Raw genomic sequence first — 26,054 nt, forward strand, 5'->3', positions numbered from 1 at the left:
AACAACACATTCTTTCCCACTTCAAGAGCAATAAATTCCTTTCTTAATATTGATGTGGCTTCTTTCTTAACTCATTTGTTTCTGGATGTCTCCACTTGAGGGGGTTGTCATTTCAAATTCAACATGCCTTAACCTGAACATGGCTTTGGGAAAACCCCCAACTCCTCAGCCCAGCTCCTATTCCCTGATCTAAGCACCACAGGAGGCCTTCACGCCTGTCTATCAGTTTGAGTGAAATATGTGAGAAATAAAGGCATAGTTATTTTCTGGTAATCTGCTTACAAAATGGTTGAGGAAGCTGCTTGTGTTTTTTGCACTTTACAAAAGCTGTGCAAGCTTTTCTGTCTAGTACGGGCTGCCTGGAGGAATGTGTAACTCCTTTCAATTCTCACCACGGCTGGGAAAACAGGAGCCCAGGGGTGGGCAAAGTAAGCTCCCAGGTGCTATTCTAACTCAGTAGTAACAGTTCTGTGCAAACACCATAATCAAGCTCCTGGAGAGAAGTGAGAGCAGCCTGGAAGGGCACAGAGTTTGCGCGTCCTTCTGAACGATCTGTTTTTCTGGCCTGTGTGAACCATCCAAGGACTGTGACTGTACTGTCCCGGGCAGACAGCAGGAGCAAGTGGATCATGACCACCAGTGGAAAATTGCTCTGCATATGCTTTATTTCTTGCTTTTGTAGGGTCTGGAAGTTGCTCTGAAGGAGGGGGTGGCATTAAGAGTAATGGTGAAATTATTTTAGTATTGATGAGGGAGTCTCTGCTTTGCTTTGTACCAGAGTCTAACCAAAAGACCTTGACCTAAAGGGAAAATTCATTTTTTCCCAGGAGCAGATACCTCCTCTGAACCATCGCATCTCTCAGAGCAGCATGTGTACTGATTAAGAAGCATGGGCTCTGGAACCAGATTGCTGAGAATTCAATCGTGACTATCAAATTTTAGCTATGTTCTCTTAGGCAAGTTACTTAACCTCTCTGTGCCTTTAGTATCATTTTCTGTAAAAGAACGATGATAGCAATGGTGCCTGCATTATAGGGTTGTTGTGACCACTTAAATGAGATAATATCTGTGGAGTGCTTAAAACAGTATTTGGCACATAGAAAAGAAGCTCAATAATTTAGCCAGCATTATCACTACTTGTCTTGATTTCAGAGGGGTAACTTAGCAGCACTGTTGTCTTCTTTCTCTTTTCTGGAACCTACTTTGAATCTACCTTCAAGTATTGTATTTTGTCCCTTTGAGATGTTTTTCTTCTTATTCTCACTTCATCGTTCTAGGTCTGTTCCTCATGCTTTCTAAAGTTCTTCCTGATTTCTTTCTATTTTTCAACTTATTCTGAAATTTGCTGCCAGTCAAATCTTAAAACTGCTTTTATTAAGCTGTGTGACCTTAAACGAGTCACTTCCCCTCTCTGGGCCTCAAATTCCACATCTGTAAAATGACAGACTTAGATTAGTTGCTCTCTGATCAAGCATTCTGTGATAACTGTCATTTAAATACCCCAGAAGCATTCAAGACCTGCTCTTGTCTAGGGTCCTTCTTCTGAAGCAAAGTATTGTCCACTATTCCCAGCAGGAATCGTGGCCTTTAATGAATCACTTTCAATTTGCCCCTCTTCCTTGATGACACTGTGTCTATCTTCACTTGAGGGTGTTTGCCCAGACTTTTTCCACTCGCCTTTTTACTCTGCTCAGCTTTTTCCTATTCTAACCAACTCTATTGATTCAATCTCTTCCAAGAAACTGCCCCTAATCTTTCAGCCATTGTTGATCTTTATTGAACTCTTCCAAGATTTACAGCGCTCAGCCCATAATTTATTCCCAAGGATATGTGGCCTTGTTTCATATGTTAATTTTTTCCACCCAACTACTTTGTGCTTTCTGTAATTCAGGGATCATAAACAGTTTACACTCCCACCAATAGAGCAAGATAGTTCTCTTTATCCTCACCAACATCTGAAATTATCTTACTTTCAAATGTTGGCAATTTGTTGAGTGTATAGTAGTATCTCATTGTTTTAATTTGCATTTCTCTCATTAGTAGTGAGGCTGGACATCCTTTCATAGGTTTCTCTCTCTGTGAATTGCTAATTCATATCTTTTGCCCATTTTAAAAATTGCACCTTCTGTCTCTTTCTTGTAAATTTGTGGAGATTTCTTATATTTTCCATATTGTAATCTTATGTCAGTATAGATATTGCAAATGCCTTCTTTCAGTCTGCTGCACACCAGTTAAATTTGAAGGCAGTCCTTCCCTGAATAGAGTTGATTTTGACAGTCAAAACCCTTATGATTTGTGCTTTTATGATCACAAGAAATCCTTTCCAACTCCAAGGCAGTAAAGTTACAATTTTTTGCCAGAATATAAATTAATAAGGTGATGGTTCATTTTTTTTTTTTTAATCATCATTTTATTGAGATATATTCACATACCACGCAGTCATACAAAACAAATTGTACTTTCGATTGTTTACAGTACCATTACATAGTTGTACATTCATCACCTAAATCAATCCCTGACACCTTCATTAGCACACACACAAAAATAACAAGAATAATAATTAGAGTGAAAAAGAGCAATTGAAGTAAAAAAGAACACTAGGTACCTTTGTCTGTTTGTTTGCTTCCCCTACTTTTCTACACATCGATCCATAAACTAGACAAAGTGGAGTTTGGTCCTTATGGCATTCCCAATCCCACTGTCACCCCTCATAAGCTACATTTTTATACAACTGTCTTCGAGATTCATGGGTTCTGGGTTGTAGTTTAATAGTTTCAGGTATCCACCACCAGCTACCCCAATTCTTTAGAACCTAAAAAAGGTTGTCTAAAGTGTGCGTAAGAGTGCCCACCAGAGTGATCTCTCGGCTCGTTTTGGAATCTCTCTGCCACTGAAGCTTATTTCATTTCCTTTCACATCCCCCTTTTGGTCAAGAAGATGTTCTCCATCCCACGATGCCGGGTCTACATTCCTCCCCGGGAGTCATATTCCACGTTGCCAGGGAGATTCACTTCCCTGGGTGTCTGATCCCACGTAGGGGGGAGGGCAGTGATTTCACCTTTCAAGTTGGCTCAGCCAGAGAGAGAGGGCCACATCTGAGCAACAAAGAGGCATTCAGGAGGAGACTCTTAGGCACAAACACAGGGAGGCCTAGCCTCTCCTTTGCAGCAACCGTCTTCCCAAGGGTAAAACTTATGGTAGAGGGCTCAACCCATCAAACCACCAGTCCCCCATGTCTGTGGTCATGTTAGCAACCATGGAGGTGGGGTAGGCGAATACCCCTGCATTCTCCACAGGCTCCTCAAGGGGGCACTACATCTTTTTTTTTTTTTTTTTCCTTGTTTGTCTTTTTTCTTTTCTTTTTTTTTTTTTTTAACTTTCCCTTCTTTTTTGAAATCAACTGTATGAAAAAAAAAGTTAAAAAGAAAACAAACATACAATAAAAGAACATTTCAAAGAGACCATAGCAAGGGAGTAAGAAAAAGACAACTAACCTAAGATAACTGCTTAACTTCCAACATGTTCCTACTTTACCCCAAGAAAGTTACATACTATAGCAACATTTCAGTGAACTTGTTCCTACTACATCCATCAGAAATTAACACACCATAGTCATTTCTGGGCATCCCCAGAACGTTAAATAGCTTATCTGTTCTTCTTGGATTATTGTTCCCCCTTCCTTAATTGCTCTCTACTGCTAGTTCCCCTACATTCTACATTATAAACCATTTGTTTTACATTTTTCAAAGTTCACATTAGTGGTAGCATATAATATTTCTCTTTTTGTGCCTGGCTTATTTCGCTCAGCATTATGTCTTCAAGGTTCATCCATGTTGTCATATGTTTCACCAGATCGTTCCTTCTTACTGCCGCGTAGTATTCCATCGTGTGTATATACCACATTTTATTTATCCACTCATCTGTTGATGGACATTTGGGTTGTTTCCATCTCTTGGCAATTGTGAATAATGCTGCTATGAACATTGGCGTGCAGATATCTGTTCGTGTCACTGCTTTCCGATCTTCCGGGTATATACCGAGAAGTGCAATCGCTGGATCGAATGGTAGCTCTATCTCTAGTTTTCTAAGGAACTGCCAGACTGACTTCCAGAGTGGCTGAACCATTATACAGTCCCACCAACAATGAATAAGAGTTCCAATTTCTCCACATCCCCTCCAGCATTTGTAGTTTCCTGTTTGTTTAATGGCAGCCATTCTAACCGGTGTTAGATGGTATCTCATTGTGGTCTTAATTTGCATCTCTCTAATAGCTAGTGAAGCTGAACATTTTTTCATGTGTTTCTTGGCCATTTGTATTTCCTCTTCAGAGAACTGTCTTTTCATATCTTTTGCCCATTTTATAATTGGGCTGTCTGTACTATTGTCATTGAGTTGTAGGATTTCCTTGTATATGCAAGATATCAGTCTTTTGTCAGATACATGGTTTCCAAAAATTTTTTCCCATTGAGTTGGCTGCCTCTTTACCTTTTTGAGAAATTCCTTTGAGGTGCAGAAACTTCTAAGCTTGAGGAGTTCCCATTTATCTATTTTCTCTTTTGTTGCTTGTGCTTTGGGTGTAAAGTCTAGGAAGTGGCCTCCTAATACAAGGTCTTGAAGATGTTTTCCTACATTATCTTCTAGGAGTTTTATGGTACTTTCTTTTATATTGAGATCTTTGGTCCATTTTGAGTTAATTTTTGTGTAGGGGGTGAGGTAGGGGTCCTCTTTCATTCTTTTGGATATGGATATCCAACTCTCCCAGCCCCATTTGTTGAAAAGACCATTATGGCTCAGTTCGGTGACTTTGGGGGCCTTATCAAAGATCAGTCGGCCATAGATCTGAGGGTCTATCTCTGAATTCTCAATTCGATTCCATTGATCTATATGTCTAACTTTGTGCCAGTACCATGCTGTTTTGGCAACTGTGGCTTTATAATAAGCTTCAAAGTCAGGGAGTGTAAGTCCTCCCACTTCGTTTTTCTTTTTTAAAGTGTCTTTAGCAATTCGAGGCATCTTCCCTTTCCAAATAAATTTGATAACTAGCTTTTCCAAGTCTGCAAAGTAGGTTGTTGGAATTTTGATTGGGATTGCATTGAATCTGTAGATGAGTTTGGGTAGAATTGACATCTTAATGACATTTAGCCTTCCTATCCATGAACATGGAATATTTTTCCATCTTTTAAGGTCCCCTTCTATTTCTTTTAGTAGAGTTATGTAGTTTTCTTTGTATAGGTCTTTTACATCTTTGGTTAAGTTTATTCCTAGGTACTTGATTTTTTTAGTTGCTATTGAAAATGGTATCTTTTTCTTGAGTGTCTCTTCAGTTTGTTCATTTCTAGCATATAGAAACATTACTGACTTATGTGCATTAATCTTGTATCCCGCTACTTTGCTAAATTTGTTTATTAGCTCTAGTAGGTGTATCGTTGATTTCTCAGGGTTTTCTAGATATAAGATCATATCATCTGCAAACAATGACAGTTTTACTTCTTCTTTTCCAATTTGGATGCCTTTTATTTCTTTGTCTTGCCGGATTGCCCTGGCTAGCACTTCCAGCACAATGTTGAATAACAGTGGTGACAGCGGGCATCCTTGTCTTGTTCCTGATCTTAGAGGGAAGGCTTTCAGTCTCTCACCATTGAGTACTATGCTGGCTGTGGGTTTTTCATATATGCTCTTTATCATGTTGAGGAAGTTTCCTTCAATTCCTACCTTTTGAAGTGTTTTTATCAAAAAGGGATGTTGGATTTTGTCAAATGCTTTTTCAGCATCTATTGAGATGATCAATTGATTTTTCCCTTTCGAGTTTTTAATGTGTTGTAATACATTGATTGTTTTTCTTATGTTGAACCATCCTTGCATGCCTGGAATGAACCCCACTTGGTCATGGTGTATGATTTTTTTGATGTGTCTTTGGATTCGATTTGCAAGTATTTTGTTGAGGATTTTTGCATCTATATTCATTAGGGAGATTGGCCGGTAGTTTTCCTTTTTTGTAGCATCTTTGCCTGGTTTTGGTATTAGATTGATGTTAGCTTCATAAAATGAGTTAGGTAGTGTTCCATTTTTTTCAATGTTTTGAAAGAGTTTGAGCAAGATTGGTGTCAGTTCTTTCTGGAAAGTTTGGTAGAATTCCCCTGTGAAGCCATCTGGCCCTGGGCATTTATTTGTGGGAAGATTTTTGATGACTGATTGGATCTCTTTGCTTGTGATGGGTTGGTTGAGGTCTTCTATTTCTTCTCTGGTCAGTCTAGGTTGTTCATATGTTTCCAGGAAATTGTCCATTTCTTCTACATTATCCAGTTTGTTGCCATACAGTTGTTCATAATATCCTCTTATAATTTTTTTAATTTCTTCAGGATCTGCAGTTATGTCACCTTTTTCATTCATTATTTTGTTTATATGGGTCTTCTCTCTTTTTGATTTTGTCAGTCTAGCTAGGGGCTTGTCAATCTTGTTGATCTTCTCAAAGAACCAACTTTTGGTGATATTTATCCTTTCTATTGTTTTTTTGTTCTCTATGTCATTTATTTCTGCTTTAATCCTTGTTATTTCTTTTCTTGTACTTGGTTTAGGATTGGTTTGCTGTTCATTTTCTAGCTTCTTCAGTTGATCCATTAGTTCTTTGATTTTGGCTCTTTCTTCCTTTTTAATATATGCGTTTAGTGCTATAAATTTCCTCCTTAGCACTGCTTTTGCTGCATCCCATAGGTTTTGGTATGTTGTGTTCTCATTTTCATTCGTCTCTATATATTTAGCAATTTCTCTTGCTATTTCTTCTTTAACCCACTGATTGTTTAGGAGTGTGTTGTTTAACCTCCAGGTATTTGTGAATTTTCTAAGTCTCTGATGGTTATTGACTTCTAATTGTATTCCATTGTGGTCAGAGAATGTGCTTTGAATAATTTCAATCTTTTTAAATTTATTGAGGCTTGTTTTATGTCCCAGCATATGATCTATTCTGGAGAAAGTTCCGTGAGCACTAGAAAAGTATGTGTATCCTGTTGATTTGGGATGTAATGTCCTGTAGATGTCTGTTAAATCTAATTCATTTATCAGATTGTTTAGGTTTTCAATTTCCTTATTGGTCTTCTGTCTGGTTGATCTATCTATAGGAGAGAGTGATGTGTTGAAGTCTCCCACAATTATTGTGGACACATCAATTGCTTCCTTTAGTTTTGCCAATGTTTCTCTCATGTATTTTGTGGCACATTGATTGGGTGCATAGACATTTACGATTGTTATTTCTTCTTGCTGAATTGCCCCTTTTATTAGTATGTAGTGGCCTTCTTTGTCTCTCAAAACATCCCTGCATTTGAAGTCTATTTTATCTGAGATTAATATTGCTACACCTGCTTTCTTTTGGCTGTAGCTTGCATGAAATATTTTTTTCCATCCTTTCACTTTCAGTTTCTTTGTGTCCCTGTGTCTAAGATGAGTCTCTTGTATGCAACATATTGATGGTTCATTTTTTTTGATCCATTCTGCGAATCTATATCTTTTAATTGGGGAGTTTAATCCATTTACATTCAACGTTAAAACCGTGAAGGCATTTCTTGAATCGGCCATCTTATCCTTTGGATTATGTTTGCCATATTTTTCCCTCTCTCTATTAATATCCTTTATTGTACCCATACCGAATCTCTTTAGTACTGAACCTTTCTCCAAGTCTCTCTGTCCTGTCTTTGTTTCTCTGTCTGTAGGGCTCCCTTTAGTATCTCCAGTAGGGCAGGTCTCTTGTTAGCAAATTCTCTCAGCATTTCTTTGTCTGTGAAAAATTTAAGCTCTCCCTCAAATTTGAAGGAGAGCTTTGCTGGATAGAGTATTCTTGGCTGGAAATTCCTCTCACTCAGAATTTTAAATATATCGTGCCACTGCCTTCTCGCCTCCATGGTGGCTGCTGAGTAGTCACTACTTAGTCTTATGCTGTTTCCTTTGTATGTGGTGAATTGCTTTTCTCTTGCTGCTTTCAGAACTTGCTCCTTCTCTTCTATGTTTGACAGTGTGATCAGTATATGTCTCGGAGTGGGTTTTTTTGGATTTATTCTATTTGGAGTTCGCTGAGCATTTATGATTTGTGTATTTATGTTGTTTAGAAGATTTGGGAAGTTTTCCCCAACAATTTCTTTGAATACTCTTCCTAGACCTTTACCCTTTTCTTCCCCTTCTGGGACACCAATGAGTCTTATATTCGGACGTTTCATATTATCTATCATATCCCTGAGGTCCATTTCGAGTTTTTCAATTTTTTTCCCCATTCTTTCTTTTATGTTTTCATTTTCCATTCTGTCATCTTCCAGGTCACTGATTCGTTGTTCAACTTCCTCTAGTCTTGTACTATGAGTGTCCAGAATCGTTTTAATTTGGTCAACGGTTTCTTTAATTTCCATAAGATCATCCATTTTTTTATTTAGTCTTGCAATGTCTTCTTTATGCTCTTCTAGGGTCTTCTTGATTTCCTTCATATCCTGTACTAGGGTCTCATTGTTCATCTTTAGTTCTTTGAGTAGCTGCTCTAGGTGTGTCTCTTCTGGTCTTTTGATTTGGGTGCTTGGGCTTGGGTTATCCATATCGTCTGGTTTTTTCATATGCTTTATAATTTTCTGTTGTTTTTGGCCTCGTGGCATTTGCTGACCTTGATAGGGTTCTTTTAGGGTTTGTAGACCAGTTGAAGTCCTTATCTCTAATTTATCAGATCTACAGCTTCGTGGAGTACACTTTCTCTAACTAACCAGCAGGTGGCGTCCACGAGCCACCTGTTCTCCACAAGCCAGATCTCCCCTGCTTAGCCTTTTTGGTGAGTGGGGGAGTGAGTCTTGTGGGGCCCAATTGGTGTCCCAAGCTTGCGTGTGTAGTTGGTGTTGCCTGCCCTGTATGTGGGGCGTGTTTCTGGGCAGTCGGGGAGGGGGGGTGGCCCTAACAATCAAATCTCCCTGATGATCCTAGAGTTTTAAAGCTACTGCAATAGTCTAATCCTTCAGTTCAGTCCTGCCACAGTTTGTCTCTGCCACTGACCCACAAGTCTTTGGTATTGGCGTATGGCTCCTGAGACTTGCAAGTGGGCCCCTCTTCCAGGCTGTGCACCCCGGGTCCTCTGTTGAGGGATGACTGTGCTATGTCACAGGTGAGTGCCGTCCCCCCAGGGCAGTTCTGGGCTGCTGGGCTGTGTTGGGAGGCTCCCAGTCTGCTCAAATGATGGCTGAATGGGGCTCTGTTAATTCACACTGCTCCCCCTTCCCAGCTCTGGGACATTCAGCTGAGGTTGCAGGGAAGGCTAATGTCCACGCCCAGTTTTGTGGTGTGTGCCTGTTATTTGAAGCACTTCCGTCACACTGGATTGTCTGGGACAGCTCTGGGCTATGGGGCTGGCAATGGGCAGGAGTGTTTCCTGTCCACCAGGATGGTGGCTGTGAGCGGACACCCCCCTTTTCTTGGGAAGTTGTGTTGTTTAGTGAATTTTCTCAGCCACTGGATTATTGCCTTTTGTCTCAGAGCTCTCTTAGTTCTGCTCTTGACTTGACGTGCCCAAATTTCAATTCTTTGAAGCTTTCTGTATTGAGCTTCTTAGAGTAATTGTTTTAGAAAAAGCAAAAAGGATTTAAAAAAAAACAAAAAAAAAACAAAAAAAAAAAACGGTCCTCCTCAGAGATTTAATGGGTTATTGAAATGCTAATAGACAAAGCAACCAGGGCCATTAAGGAAAGGTGCCCAGGGCAGAGAGATCAGCCTTGCTTCGGGATTTGCATATGCGCCTCAAGGCCTGATCTCCGCCCTTCCCCTTTCTGTGTTCACCAGAACTCCAAAAATCCTCTGCTTTTATTTTGGAGTTTTTCGTATTGTTTTTGTTCTATGCCTGTCTCCTCTCTGCTGGGCTGGCTGCTCTCAGAGTCTCTGGTGTCTGGCCTCAGTCTATCTATGGTTGGAGTTTGAATCAGTAGAATGAGTTTCCGGTAAGAGCAGCCACTGCAATTCTCCCTTCTCCTTCCTGGAGCTGACAGCCCCTCCTCCCCCGGGACTGAGCCTGGCAGGGAGGGGCGCGGGTCCCCTGGCCGCAAAAACTTACAGATTTCGCTGATCTCAGCAGTTCCACGTTTTCATGAGTGTTGTATGAAGTATGCCCAAAGACAGATTGCTCTGTGGTGTCCAGTCCACGCAGTTCCTGGCTTTTTACCTACTTTCCTGGAGGAGTAACTAAAACATACAGCTCACCAGTCTGCCATCTTGCCCCGCCCCCAGTTCATTTTTTCAATGAGAAGATTAAAGACTTTTTTGTTCAACTTCAATATATGAAGTTTTATAGACATAGATATTATAAGAAAATAGTCAAATGTCTGCTGTTCTGGTATGCTAGAGCTGCCATTGTGCAAAATACCAGAAATGGATTGGCTTTTATAAAGGGGATTTATTAGACCACAAATTTACAGTTCCAAAGCCATAAAAGTGTCCAAACTAAGGCATCAACATGAGGATACCTTCACTGAAGAAAAGCCAATGGCATCCAGAGCACCTGTCAGCTGGAAAGGCGCGTGGCTGACTTTTGCTGGCCCTTTGCTCCAAGGTTGTGTTTCAAATGGCTTTCTCCAAAATGTCTCTGAGCTTCTGTCTCTTTTAGCTTCTCTCTCTCAGCTCCTGTGCATCCAAGCTTGTTCTCCCAGGGCGTTTCTTTCTAAGCACCTGGGGGCCCTCTCTCATCCTCTCCAGGGCAAACTCTGGGCTAGCATCTCTAAACGTCTGTCTGTCTGCATCTTCAAGTGTCTCCAAGCATGAGCCTCTCTGTTGGCTCCTAAGCTCTCTTAAGAACTCCAGTGAGTTAATCAAGACCCACTCTGAATGGGCAGGGTCCACACCTCCATGAAAATGATCTAATCAAAAGGTCTCATCCACATTTGGGTGAGTCACATCTCCATAGAAACATTCAATCAAAAGGTTCCACCCAGCAAGATTGGGTTAAAATATCACGGCTCTTTCAAGGTCCATAACAGTCTCAAACCAGCACATGTGCTTGTATTGAGTTTTATTTAGTTTGTAACTCACAAATTTAAAATCATGTATTTTAAAACAATTTATCAATGTAGACATATTGGTGTTTCCACTCCTACATTTCATAAAACAATTTTATTCTAATTCTTCTCTGTAGTTTTTAATGAGATCATTTTATCAAAATGTGTCCTTCCAAAACAGAACAGCCTTTAAGAGAATGCCCATAACTTGAAAAAAAAATTAAGGACCTCTATATATGAAGTAACTCCCTTTTTTCTAAGGAATAATTTTGGGCAGAAAAAAGAGCATTGCCTTTATTTATCAGACCATATATTGTATTCCACTGAGCATTCTTCTACTTGTGTTATTTTTTTCCTTTAATAATTAGGTCTTCATTGATCTGGAATTTTTCTATATGGTGAAAGGATCTGCTATTCTTTTCCTCTAAATAGTAAATTAATATTATTAATGGCATTTTACCACATATTCCAATTATTCCCAAGGATTTTATACCAAGTTCCCCTATATGCATGCATTTGTCTCCAGTTGCCTTGGTTTGTGAGTTCCTACATCAGTATCACAAATTATTATGGTTTTAAAATATATTTTAATGCTTGGTAGGGCTAGTTTCCATTCCTTCACCACTCCATCTCCCCCAAAACTCATTTTTTTACTGTATCAAAATTGTCTAAGATACTCATGGACTTTATTTCCACATACATTTTAGAATCAGTTTGTCAAGTTCTCCCAAAATCTTGTTATTTTGGTTGGAACTGCATTTGGGTTAGAGATGTGGGGGGAAATTGACATCTTCATTATGTTAGGATGTCCCATCTGTGAATATGGTACACCCCTAACTTCTTCATGTCTTTATGTAGGCACTTTAATGAAGGTTTCATTTTTTTCATAAAGCTCTTACATGTTTATACGCTAATTCCTATTTATGTTATACTTTTTATTTCTATTATAAATGGTTGGTAATTTTCAATTATTTTCTAATTGATTATTAGAAGTATTGGATTTAGAATCATATATACTGAGTTCAAGTCATGACTCTATTACTTAGAGTGCTATTACTTAGTACCTCTTTCTATCTCCGTTTTCTCACCAGTAAAATGGAAATAATAATATTCTTCCAGACTTATGATGGCAAATCAGGAAGAATATCCCCTAGTAGTTGGAAAGCCACAGGGTACTCAAGTAATTTAGCTGTAGGATGGAAGGATGGTGAATTAATTACAGCAACTGCATCCCAAAGGTCAAAGCCTAAGGCAGAGAATCTGGTGGGGAGATGTGGTTTGTGGAGACAGGTAAAGGGGTGGGGTGGAGATGGATGGTGGGACAGGCTGGGCAAGTAATGTAATCCTGGTAGGGGGCAGATGTGTGCAGTTTTGAAAAGACATTGAAGGAAGTCATGAATGTGTTCTCATGCTATTGGTTTCAGATTACAAATGACTGATGGGTTGAGCAATTTTTGTTTTTATAAATGGAAGCTTGAGTTAAAACCATCTGCCCAGAAGAGGAACCTGAGGACTCAGAGGGAGGGAATTTAGGAAGTGTCTAGAAGGAATTTATTCTTATGGTCATACTCTTCGGAAAAGCATGAGCTTACATTGTTGACTTCCTACAATGTACAGCCCCAGTGATGTTACCGCAGCTGGGTTTTGTTTTATCCAGCCCAAGCTGCTCCTGGACCCCTAGCAGCCCCTCACAATAGTGCTGAGCTTGTGGAGCTTTAAGCCAGGGCAGGCCTGTGCTGCCAACTGCCGTCCTCTTCCAACATGAATCTAGCCCAATATTCAAGGCCCACCTTCCAGGTGTCCTCGCCTGAGAGGACTTTGCAGACCACCGGCGCCCACAGTGATTTCTCTTTTAAGCCCACTGCCCTTATGGCGTTCTTGCTCTCACATATACTCTTTCTACGGGTTTGCGCTCACTCCCTAACTAACCTATAAGCAAAGTGATGTGAAGGCAGAGTCTGTATCTCTGGGTATTCCTTGTGATGCTTTGCACAGAAACACTGTGGTTCTTTCAGTGCAGGCGTGTGGTGGCGGCTAGAGAAGGAGACATGGGGAAGGAGAGGACTCACCCACGCTTCCGCCCTTGGGTAGTGGCAGTAAAAGAGCGACAGCACGTGGGGACCTGGCTGGGGTTTCATGACTTCAGTCCTAGTGCCACATCAATAACTATCAAATAGCCAACAATGGATGGGGCAGCTGAAATATTCTTACGGGTTGGCTAGAGGTAGGGGGAGAGCTACAGTGTGTAAAAAATAGGGTCGGGGGGAGGAAGGGAAGGAAGGAGCTGCTTCACCGAGCACAGGTCTCTGGGTTTTCTGCCTGCTTTCTTCTAAAAAGTTCCCTCAGTTTTCACATTTATAGAGAAGTGAAATCGTCTCCTACCATTTCCTGCTGCCACCTCACAGAAGGTTTCACATCTCCTTTGACCGCCAGAGCGGACACCGAGACGCGGGGTGGGTGCTCCGCCCAGCCTCGCTGCGCCCCGCCGAGGGCCACGCCCCGTGCCCCACGAGCCTCGGTTTGCGGGGTCGGGACCGAGCCTGTAGGGTCCCAAGGCCCCAGCTCCTGCAAGGTTAGGCTCTCGGCCTACCTCGGGGGGAGGGAGTGGAGTGTGTGAGGGGGTGGAGGAGTCACACTTGAAACTGTCAAAAGAGAAGGTGGAAGTGGCCGTGGTTCTAGAGCAGAAGGAACTATGAGAACCAGAAAGATAAGTCGGATGGATTGGGCTGGGGATGGCAGACCTTCCCTTGCTCCTTTTCTCAGCAGAGGTAACCCCCTTTATCTGAGTCATCCCAGTCCTAGTCTGTAGTGAGGGTGGGTGCATGCTCTTGTGTGTGTATGCACGTGTGTGTGGCAGTTGTACGAGGGAGCGCAAGCTTCTAGACTTCAGTTTTGAGTCTCTGAACATGTTTTTTGTACCTGTAAAATGAGGACAATTAACAAGTCATTGAAGACTAAATGGAATAGCATATAAAGGACCTGCCTAATATAGAAGCTGTCACAGAAGTTCAATAAATGTTGGACCCCTTCCCCCACCTTCTGCACTCATATGATGGTTCCTTAGAGGGGGTACAGTATAGCACAGTCTTGTAACAAAGGCAGAGTTGAGAGTTGGGGGTGGCTGAGAAACATGGGCCAAAATTAGTTAATCTCGATTAGTAACACAAAAATGTATTTTGTTTTTGATATTCGTCTTTGTATTCATTTTCGGTCCATATTTGTTCCTCTTTCTTCATAAATAGCAGATTCTCTTGGGGGTCAGAGACATTGGGGACAGGCAGGTAAGTGTGACGACAAGGGGTTCTCTCCTAATCCTTTCTGATTTAGCTCATCATTAAATCAAATCTTTTAAGAGCATTCAGCAACTAAGGTGAGATGAGGCAGCCCTGAAGTGTTCTGGGGAGCAGAGGGAAACCAGTTTAGGCTTTTAAATTTGTCTTGGAAAAATCTACCAATTGTCTTGTTCACTGTGGTTAAGGAGAATGAATCGCCATTTAAAATGTGTCTTTTCCAGGGGAAGAAAAGTAGGAGAACTTTATCTCATTTTTTAGTGGCTTCATAACACAAAGACCCACCCTGGGACAGAAGGGGCTAATGGGGGAAACACATGGGGGAGTTTGGGGGAGACAGGTGAACTTTGGGCACTGGACCATCACCAGCTGTTTATCAAGGGTTTTAAGTGGAGTTACCCTGTGGTCTACCCCTATGATCACTTGGAGTGTAGGAGGATGGGGTTTCCTGCCCCCAGAAAGCAGCTATCGAGCTGAGGAGGAAATGAAGTCTGACTGGTTAGAACAGAGGAAGGAATGGAGGTCCAAGAAAGGATTTTCCAGGTCTCTGTCCCTGATCTCTAAGGTGGAGCTAATTCCCTTATTCTGCAGCCTTGCTTTCTGGCCAGCAGCCCTGCCTCTGCCAGCTGCCCCACCCTTGAGGGACAGGACAGACCAAGGTTTATGTAATAGCTTCCTAGGTTCCTTCCCTTTAGAGAACAAGACAGGTTATGCAGGCCCAGCCTTTGGGAGGACATTGAGAGGAAAAATTAAAGCAGTAGGCATGAATCCTGGGAATATCATGGTCATTCTGTCCACAGATTTAGGGAAATCCACCTACTGACTAGCTGTTCCATAGGGAAAAGAATTAAGAAACAGACCAGGAGATTTGTTGTCTAAGCCCAGGGCAGGATGAGGTCTGCCTAGTAACTGATGATGCTACACTGAAACATTCAGCTATTTGTCTCTACATCTGTCCCCGCCTACTTGGCCAATCTGACCTCTCAGTTTGGGACAACAGACATAGATGAGCTGGAAGGAGCAGGTTTAGTATCCAAAATCACTCATCTAGTGGAGATCCAGAAGCCCAAGCCGATATCTCATTCCACTCAGAGTCTGGAGATCATCTACCCAGGCTGGGGCTTCTGGTGCAGGCGAGGACCCAAAGCCCCTGGAAGAGCCGGTCCAGGGGACTGAATTTCTGCGTCTCTCCAGACTAGAGCATGACCTCACTGCTGTGGCTGCTGCTGGGCCTCAGCCTGGGCTGCACAAGAGTAGGTAAGGACATTCCTTCCAGGGACCCTGCTTCCGTTTGGGGGCTGGGGTTCAGTTTCGCTTTTTGATTTGGAAAGCTCAGACTAGTTTGTCCCTATTATATAACTTTATAGCATTTTGTTCTATACCTTTGTAGCAATTGTAGCAGTAATTAAACCGTATAATTATCATGTAATACATATCCCCTGCTGGGACATAGGCAAGGGCAATGGGTCTGTCTTGTTTACTGCTGCATCCCCAGCTCCTAGCACCATGCCTGAGACATAGCAGGTTCTTCACAAACATGTGTGGAGTGAATATTTAATTATCTTTTCAGCACAGAACAAGGCTGATTTTTTCCTTGACTCTTACTCACTTAATAATTTACCTTACTGAGGGTCTGTGTTCTGGGCAAATGGTTGTGTTTAAAAATGCAGATAGTCTTATTTGCCACTCCAATCCCCATACACTGTCTCATACAAAGAGGAACTTGGATCTGTAAAATTCTCAGCTACTACAATCTATTCCTTAAATTGGGGCCCTGAGAAGCTTCAAGTATGTGGGATTGGTCAGCAGATGCTGCGTGAAGCTGGGAACTCATGTCAGACCAACTGGGTGTAACTGAGGCTTGGGTTCCCAGGGGAAGCCGCTTCTGACCTGTGCCCCTTCCCTGGCTCCTGTAGGCAGCTTTGTGGCCCATGTGGAAAGCAGCTGTCTGTTGGATGATGATGGGACTCCAAGAGATTTCACATATTGTATCTCCTTCAACAAGGATGTGCTCACCTGCTGGGATCCACAAGAGGCCCAGATGGTTCCTTGTGAATTTGGGGTGCTGAATCTCTTGGCGAAGTACCTCTCAGCCTACCTCAACCAACATGAAAACCTGCTCCAGCGCTTGAAAAATGGGCTCCAGGACTGTGCCACACACACCCAGCCCTTCTGGGGGTCACTGACCAACAGGACGCGTAAGGAGAGAAGGGTGCAGGAGAGATTTTAGGAAGCACAGACAGGAGAGAGGAGGCCCCCGGGGATCCCTCAGCAGGCGAGAGGTTTGAGATTTGGGCAGGAAGGAAGCAGGAAAATGTGGACCTGGAATGTAGAAAGAGGGGAGGGTTGACCTCCAAGGGGAAACATGGTGATTGAAGGGGGTGGAGCAGAAGTAAAGGAGAGATGATATTGGAGCTGGAGCTGGTGAGAAGCCACTGGTGGAAGAGTGAGCACAGGGCAGAGCAAATCAGGATGCAGATCCAAGTTCAACTGCGGGATGTGTTTGAGTAAACAGGGTGGCTGAAGTGCCCTGCCTCTTTCTCCCGGATTCTGATGTTCTAGGTCTGGGGTGGGCCCAGGCATGTGACTGTTTTTCAAGGCTCCCCAGGGGATTCTGATATTTTTCCCTCTGGCTCGTAATTGAAAATGACTTCAGGAGTCCTGTGGAAAACTTGAAGATCTCCATAGAACAAAGTAGTGTCTTAAGATGAAGTCCCTGAGCTGCCTTTCTCAGAATTACCTGGTGCTGGCAGTGGAAGAGGGCAGCAGAGATGTGCTTGTTAAAAATCTAAGTCTCTGAGTATTACTCCAGATCCACTGAATGAAAATATCTGGGGATGCAGGTGGGGAATCTGCATCCTAACACAGTTTCTTAGAGTTTTATTTAACTTTTTGTTTGAAAAGTACTAAGGTAGAGGCAGGCAGGAGGATCACCTAGGAGAATAAACTAGTAAAAGAGTCAATATTGACAATTTCATTAATTTGGACTCCACTAATTCCAAATTTAAAAGAGTTGGACCTGAGTTAAGCTGCTTCCTTCAGCCAAGAGGAAGAGGCTTTATTTAGAAAATTAATTTGTTAAACAGGATTTCAGGAAAAATTCTTTTCCTATCTTTAGAAACTCTAAATTACAACTCTAGACCAGTGTTAGCTCATGTACTTGAAATAAATACAGTGACTTCTGAAACAGCTTGCAGTTCACATCTGGCTTCTACTCATTATGATCAAACATAATTTTGGATGAGAAAAGAAAGGAAGGGGCAGCAAAAGAATGGGAGAAAAGAAAGGGTTCAGCAGGAGTAAATTCTAACCCCTCATTTTCAAAGGATGTGTGGTGGCCGGGGGGTGTAGATGGACAAAGTTCTATGAGGAGATGGAACAGGAAGAAAACCAAGTTGGAGAACAAACCAGAGTGTTGCCCTCTTTCATGACCACATTTCCTCTCCATGCAGGGCCACCATCCGTGCAAGTAGCTCAAACCACTCCTTTTAACACGAAGGAGTCAGTGATGCTTGCCTGCTATGTGTGGGGCTTCTATCCAGCTGATGTGACCATCTCATGGATGAAGAATGGGGAGCTCGTCCCCCCTCACAGTAACACACATAAGATTGCCCAGCCCAATGGAGACTGGACATACCAGACCATCTCCCATTTAGCCTTGACCCCCTCTATCGGTGACACCTACACCTGTGTGGTGGAGCACACTGGGGCCTCTCAGCCCATCCGACAGGACTGGAGTAAGTACATGGTAGCTGGGGGAAGTTAGGGTTAACTAACAAGCTTACTGGAAGTTGGTGGTAGAAAAGGGAACACCAACATTATGGCAGAGGGAGTTGGCTGTACATAAGCCAACATAAGCACAAGGTATACAACAGGGAGACAGATGCTGAGAATGGGAGGTAAGTCTGGAGGGCTTATGAAGGGCTTATGGCTGGAGATGGGATGATGGGATAAAGGGTTAGTTATTATTGTGGTTGTTGTCCTTTTGTGGTGTGATGGGTGTTAAGTGCATATTTGGAAGTAAGAGAGGAGGATAATCGTTCCAAGAAGAGGTTACAGATTTGCAACCATATCTTCAGAACAAAAAAGTGTGATACACTATTTTAAGCACTCAGATTTCAAATATTTTTTGTCAGGTCAGGAATAGGAGTGGTAGAAATAAGGTTGCAGAAGAAAGAGGACTTTCCTTTGGTTTGAGGGTAGGACTGAATTTGGGGGAGGAAAAAACCACAGCTGGTAGACACTTTGGTATACTTGCTTGGAGGCTAATGAACAAGGGTTCCCAGGTGTTGGGAGTTCAATGTAGTGAGAGAGGTTGCATACATATTTGAGGATTCTTGGGAAAGGAAAGAGGAAGAAATGAGGAAGATGAAAGGTGTCTGCAAAGGACCAGTCAATGGAATCCCAGACTGGCTGCTGAGACCAGCCCTTCCCTGTGGGTACTGCTATGTCTTGCTGGGCAGCTGGGAAGGGCATGGGGAACAGAGTGGAACTCACACATTCACCTGTGCTCTCTTGGGAAAAGTCTTGTTATAGGGTGCACAAGGAATTTCTTTTGGTGGCATATGTTCGTTTTAGCATGAGAAAGGAATTGGGTGGGACAAGAGTCAGAGTAGTACAAGCTCCAGGAAGTTGGGAGCTGTGGAGTGGGATGGAGACAGGCTCCATGGGAGGACACATGGGAAATCTAAATTTGGACAGGTAGGAGATCTACAGGTACTAGGATAATTCACGGAATAAAACCACTGGTGGTTAGGAAAAGTGAAAGACATTTTAATAGAAACTGCTCAGATGGAGAAAGTAGGGGAGTAGACATGGACACCATGGAGTTAATGAGGAGGAGAGTTAATCCTCCAGTGAGGGTGGCTATGGGGTGGAGGAAGGAAAGGGGATGTTCCAGAGTACTTGAGAGGAACTGGAAGCTGGGGTGCTAACCCTGGAGAGATGGGTTCCCCAGGGTTCTTCTAGGAACAGGGGTTTGCAGGATGGGGGGCTTGAGAAAAGGCCATTTCCTTGGAAGTGGGCTGATAGCTAGACCTTTCACACTGGAATAAAAGACCTTTGAGACTTTTAGGTGGAGGTTACAACAAATTAATTTGCTCTGGGAGCGAGCAACAGAGATTGGTTCTAGTTAGATTCTATTTTTGCAGCACCTGGGCTGTCCAAGACGCAGACGGCGAAGGTTTCTGTATCTGCAGTGACTCTGGGCCTGGGGCTCATCATCTTCTCTCTGGGTTTGATCAGCTGGAGGAGAGCTGGCTCCTCTGGTGAGTGGCCCCCTGAACTGCCATCCTCCTGCCTGCTCCCAATCTCTGCTCCCTTTCTGTTGGTGACAGATTCTCCCATTCCTACCCCATTCACTGTGAATAATGCAAGATACTATTACCCACAAAGACTTTCCTCTAATTAAGTTATCTTCCTCTCCTAGGCTACACCTACCTCCCTGGGTCCAATTATCCAGAAGGTAACGTCTCTGTTGGTCTGTCTGTTGGTAACCTCTCAGCTAGCCCTTGGAGGGGGTGAGGGTGGAGTCAGTGTTGGTTCAGCTAATGGTACTTTATAAGAAGGTTAACCTCCACGAGGATCTGGCTGAGGGCATGATTTAAGCTGCCATTTTGGGGATTAGGAGCAGGGAAGAGGTGCACCTGCCTCCTCCTTTTCTACCCAAAGGCATGTCTGTGAGGAGGGGACTGAAGGTGGCTCCTTTGTAGTAGTCCTTGGTAACCTGGAATTTTCAACACACTATTTTAAGTGTTCTGACACGGGATGGTTACAGTCTCATTATCTCCTTTTATTTCTTCTGCAGGTCGGCACATTTCCTAGAGGCGGAATCCTACCTTTCTGCTCCAAGTGAGAAGGAGATTCAAACTCTTAGTGCTGCTGCTGGGTCACTCCAAAATCCTCAAACCCCACCCCACCACCCACTTTTTTGGATCGTATGGTTCCTCCATACAATTCTTTGAATTTCCCTGTCTTCCCTATGTAAGCATTCGTACGTTGGAGGAACTCATTCCTGGGAATATTCCGTAACCAAATTATTGTCTGAGGCTATATTTCTGGGGTGAATATAATCTGGGGAGGGAGGTTGAAGGATCCTCTTGGGGTCCCCATTGTACCACATTGTACCGAGTTGCTGGTGACCATCTCTGCAGAGTAAACTCTAGTGGAAACATTGTTTATCCATGTCTTTTTCCTGGAGCCTTAGGGAGGGCATATATGGGTAGAGCCAGCTTGATTCTCTCCCACTTGAGTAGAGTCAGTGGATCTTTCCACTCTCCCGTCTAGACCCCACAAAATTTGGGGCAGTTTTCTGGCTTATAATTCAAAAGAAGAAATTAAACCATGGTGGGATGGAGTAATGGAGTGAGGGAGAGGAAGGGAATTAACAGTTTACTCTGCTTATAAGGGATCTTAAGAGACCTAAATGAGTTCATACTTGTAAACTAGTAGAATATTGCCTGGAACGTAGCGAGCCTGTAATAGTGATGTTAGATATTATCAGTTCGTGAGATTTCTGGGTCAGGCATTGTACTTTACATGAGTCATTTCATTTGTTCTTCATCACAACCCTGGGCAGACCCTTGAATAGTCAGGATTCAGGGACAGAGCCTAACTTCATATTTTGAGTTCTGGGTAAAGTTATTTCTGAGCAGGGAAGGGAAAGCACCTCAAATGCCTGTCACGTTCCAGGCACTGGGCTAAGTGCTTTATGCTTGCATCTTGTTCGCTTCTGATTAGAACTCCGTAAGGAACAGTGTCTCCATGTCACAGACCAGGAAACTGAGGCTCGGAGAGGTTAATTAATTTGCTCCGGTCAAAGAGCAAATTTACTGTAACATTTTATCTAGCTGAACTAGAAGTAAGTGTATTGCTTTATTGTGAGGGCCCTCATGAGGATGGACACACCTGTCTTCAGGGCCTCCCTTCCAAACCCAAGTGGCAGCCAGCATTGGGCGTAGATTTCACAATGTAGAAGAGACCATGTCGCCTGGTATTGTTTGTTTCCCGGTGAAGGGTGACACCTGCTGGACACAGAATGTTAGGCTGTGTAATTGTTTTTGGAATTTGAGTTGCATAAGGTACAAAGAAAGAGACCAGAAATGAAGACAATTACTGGAGGAGCTTAGGCTAGGAAAGGATTGCGGAAAGGTTATGGAATGCTTGTGTGGATATCTGTGGGGAACTTATAAAATCAGGATCTGAAGAGCTAGGGGAAGGGGTCTGAAGACAGATTGTGGCACCTTCTGGTGTGCTCCTGTCATGGTTGGGATGTGCGTGGTGGGTGGTAGGAGAGTGGTCATGGGGGCTAGAACACTCTGTCCTAGACTGTTTCTATGAAGAGTGGGATAGCACTGTTCACACAGATGGAGCAACGTAGGTGCTCAATATTTATTGAATAAACTAATTTATCTCTACCACATTCATGGTTTCCTCAGAAGGATACTTGCAACTAGGACATTTCTTCTGGAAGGAGTTTACTTAAGAAGTCAATGGTAGGGGAAAGTGCTCATGAATTCAAAATGCTTATTATCTGAAGAAGGCCATATAAGAAGGAAAGAAGAAGTGTGCTTTGTGCTGGGGGAGGGTAATTGTAAATGTAGGCTTAGAAAATCCAGCCTATAAATTTGGTCTGTTTTATGTTTCACGTTCATCTTTCATTTACTTTTATTGTTTTTGCTTGTTTGGCAAAGCAAATCCCCATTGAAATCCTAGTTTAGCCTCTGGGTGGGGCTTTGGATCTTGTCTATACCTGGACAATTTTGAAGGAGAAGTTGCACATTTGAAGAGTCTGGATTTGGTCACAGGTGTAGGTTTCAAAGTGACAGGATTTCAGGGGAAGGTAGGAGAGGTCAACTAATTAGGGGGTTTCTAGTTCCCTATCTGGAGGTTCCCCCGCAGGCTTTTCTCTGCCCTAATCTTGTAGGTGCATGTATTTTGTTTTTTAAGGAAAGTGAGGAGTAGAAAAAAATGCCATGCAGATTTCCTGGGAGCTAGAAAGTCAGGCTACACTAGGGAGAAAAGGGAGGACATGTATGTCATTACACGGAGAATGAGTGGTGACTGGAAGGAAGGTAGAAGAGGGGTGGAGTGACAGTGGATCACCTCCAGGAGTGTGTAAGGAGGGTGAAATGTCAGACAAAATGGAATGCCAAGAAGCCGAGTGTGTGTGTGTGTGTGTGTGTGTGTGTGTGTGTGTGTGTGTGAGAGAGAGAGAGAGAGAGAGAGAGAGAGAGAGGTGAGGCAGGCTCTTGTGGGTTATACCTAAATCAAGCAGCACAACACGTCAAATGTCTCCCTCCCTGCAATGTCTTGTGTGTTTAAAAGCAGAGCATGGAGCTGGAATTGATTTTACAGGTCATCTAGTCCAACTCTCCACACACAGAAAATGGGGTCTACGTCCTCGAGAGCAAGCACAGTGCAGGGAGTTCCCCAACTCTTGGGGCAGGCACCCATATTTTAGAGAAATGTGTTGACCCCAAGTTGAGGCTCTTCTTTTGACCCTTAAAGGCAAGGGGACTGAAGCACAAATGCACACTGGGAGTGTATATCCTCTGCATTTCTCCTAATGGAGAACATGCCCCGGGGCTCCAGGTCCTCTGCCTTCTTGCCTTTGCACACATTCACATACTATGGCACACCACTGTGAAAAAACAAACAAGGATTGATATTTAATCTGAATTTCTGTTTGTAACACTTATTTTTAGATCATTTTCTCAAGTAATTCTGTTTCCAATGCAAAATTGGGCTAATCAGATGACAAATGAATGTGGAGTCCAGCTCCACCCCTACTTTGTCTTTGGTCGGGGAACCTGCTATTCCTGAGAGCCCTCAGGCTGCCATGCAGCAGGGCGTGGGTGATTCCTCCTTGGTGCTTCCTGCCCCCTCTCGGCCAGACAAGTCTCTAGGGGCTGCAGAGAGTGGAGAGGCCCCAAACCCACAGAGATTGTTCCCCACATAGGGGTTCACTGGCTCTTCTGAGCCTTCCTCTGCACTTTTCTACTGCATATGAGGTTATCAAGACTCCCTAGCCAGGCTGGTCTGGGATAGGGAAGGAATAAATGGTTTTCACTGTATCAGGGTCCCGACAGAAAACAGACGGCACATTCAAAACAGGGTAATTCAAGGAGAGCTTATTTACAAAGAAGTATTTACAAAGAGGTGGGTGTAAGGGAATCACAAAGGATAGTCCAGTAATCTGGCATTAACAGCAGCTGAGTTGCTAAGGTACAAAGAGACAAGGGATGGGTACGGTTACCAGAATCCAGAAGGAGAACAAGCCCTATGGAGATGACACCATTGCCAGGAGCAGTGTCCTTCCGTCAAGGACAAAGCCAGCCCAAGGTGACCTTGCAGGGAATAAAAACCCTGACCTCACTTCCCTCCTCCTTCTGCTCTCAGGCCAGGGCTCTCCAATGGCTGAAAGCTATAGCAAACCAGGGAGCATGGAAGCCTGTCAATGTTGTCATACAAGTCATCACCCTGAGCAGACACGAGGGTGGAGATGTGTGGAGAGTGGATCTGGAAGGACAGATGGAAGATAAACATGAAGGACAGAGGCCGACGTTGAGGAAGGGAGGGTTGTAAAACTTGGGGTCCTTTTGCTCAGAACAGTGGTAGCAAGAGAAGATTCAAATCAGTTTCTAGTTTCCTGCTGGGGGCCCTGGGGTAATATTCATTTTTGGTGTCTCCTCCCCCACTAAAGTTTATGTAACTCTTTGTGCATCTTTATTTTTTCACAGATATTTTATAGTAAGTTTACTGAGTTCTTCAAAATTCATCATGAATTTTGATTGAGATTATACTGAATTTATAGAGCAGTTTTGAGATAATTGATTTCTTTTTCATATTATGTAATCCCATGAAAAGCAGAGGACATTTCTCCATTAATCAAATTGTTTTGCTTGTTCTTTATTAAGGCTTTAACAATTCATTTTCTCATAATAATCCTGTGTTACTCAGTTGATTCTTAGACACTTTATAGCCTCTCTTGCTATTGTGATTGATATCTTATTTTAATTTTATTTTCAGATCAGTTGTTCCTAGTGTCAAGAAGTGCAAACAGTTTTTATTGGTCTTACATGGGATAACCTTGCTTTTTGGTTATAATGGTTTATTTTTTGCTGATTCCCTCTCTCTCTTTTTTCTCTTCTTTTCCAGGTAGATAATAAAATCATCTGCAAATTCTGGAGTTTTCTCTCTGCCCTTGCAACATGTAAAACTCTTATTTAGTTTTCTTTTTGTATATCGTCGACCATGACCTCCAGAGCTATATTAAATAGTAGCAGTGATAAGGAGCATCATCACTGTTCTGGTTTGCTAATGCTGCCATTATGCAAAATACCAGAAATGGATTGGCTTTTATAAAGGGGGTTTATTTGGTTACAAACTTACAGTCTGAAGGCCATGAAAATGTCCAGATTAAGGCATCAACATGAGTATACCTTCACTGAAGGAAGGCCAATGGCATCTGGAAAACCTCTGTTAACCAGGAAGGCATGTGGCTGGCATCTGCTGATCCCAGGTTGTGCTCCAGCTTGTCCCTCAGCTCCTGTGCATTATTCAAAATGTTGCTCTTGGGGCATTTTGTCCTCTCTTAGCTTCTCTGGAGCAAACTCTGGGCTAGCATTTCCGAAGCATTAGCAAAAGTCTCCTTTCAATGGCCATCTCCAAAATGTCTCTCTAAGCTGCAGCTGCAATGAGGTCCTTCTGTCTGAGCTTTTATAGGGCTCTGGTAAAGTAATCAAGACCCAAGCTGAATGGACAGGGCCACAACTCCATGGAAATAATCTAATCAAAGGTATAACTCAGAGTTGGATGGGTCACATCTCCATGGAAACAACCTAATCTAAAGATTCCAACCTAATCAACACTAATGTTTGCTCTTACAAGTTTGCATTGAAGAACATGGAATTTTGGGGGACAAAATACATCAAAACCAGCACAATCACCAAGGAGATAAATTTGAATTTTCTTCAGTAAGTACAATATTTTCTGTAGTCTTTTTTCCTAAATTAAACTTTTAATTTGAGATAATAGTAGATTCACATGCATCTGTAAGACATAATATAGCCAGATCCTGTGTACTCTTTACCCAGTTTCTCCCAGTGGTAATATCTTGTAACACAATAACATAACCAAGATACTGACATTGATAAAGCCAAGTGAAAGGAGTCAAAAAATGTTCCATGCAGCCAGTAACCAAAAGAGAGTTGAGGTTGTTATACTGATATCAGACAAAATCGACTTAAAGTAAAAAACTGTTAAAAGAGACAAAGGAGGACTTTATATATTGATAAAAAGTTCAATTCAATGAGAAGATAAAACAATGATAAACATATATACACCTAACAACAGGGTCCCAAAATATTAAGCAAACATTGACAGAATTGAAGCCAGAAACAGACAGTTCTGCAATAATAGCTGGAGATTCTGATACACCACTTTCAATACTGGGTAGGATATCTGGACAGAAGATCAACAAGGAACTAGAGGACTTGAACAACACTATAAACCAACTAGATCTAACAGACATGTAGAGAAATCTGGTTAGATTTGCTAAAGCTGCCAGAATGCAATATTCCAGAAATGGATTGGCTTTTCCAATGGGGTTTTGTTAGTTCACAAATTCACAGTTCTATGGCCATGAAAATGTTTCAATGAAGGCATCAAGAGGTAGATACTTTTTCTGAAAAAAGGTCAATGGCATCTGGAGTTCCTCTGTCACATGGGAAGGCACCTGGCTGGGTCTGCTGATCCTTCTCTA

The 26,054-nt window shown here is 42.6% G+C and overlaps 1 protein-coding gene across 2 annotated transcripts; it reads left to right on the plus strand.

Annotated features, from left to right (window-relative positions):
- The first annotated feature begins 13,717 nt into the window (after nt 1-13,717).
- Nucleotides 13,718-20,467, plus strand: LOC119540163 (HLA class II histocompatibility antigen, DM beta chain). Of its 2 annotated transcripts, none has more exons than XM_037844223.1 (6): nt 13,718-13,768; nt 16,296-16,488; nt 17,743-18,027; nt 19,441-19,557; nt 19,719-19,754; nt 20,097-20,467. In XM_037844223.1, the coding sequence occupies exons 1-6, from the start codon at nt 13,733-13,735 to the stop codon at nt 20,111-20,113; spliced, it is 684 nt and encodes a 227-aa protein (XP_037700151.1). In that variant the 5' UTR covers nt 13,718-13,732; the 3' UTR covers nt 20,114-20,467. The 2 variants fall into 2 exon arrangements, with proteins under 2 accessions (XP_037700151.1, XP_037700150.1); XM_037844222.1 differs by lacking the exon at nt 13,718-13,768 and adding an exon at nt 14,613-15,547 and having other exon boundaries at nt 16,207-16,488.
- Nucleotides 20,468-26,054: the final 5,587 nt, after the last annotated feature.

Source organism: Choloepus didactylus, chromosome 7 (genome assembly GCF_015220235.1).
Source record: "Choloepus didactylus isolate mChoDid1 chromosome 7, mChoDid1.pri, whole genome shotgun sequence".
Classification (NCBI taxonomy): domain Eukaryota; kingdom Metazoa; phylum Chordata; class Mammalia; order Pilosa; family Megalonychidae; genus Choloepus; species Choloepus didactylus.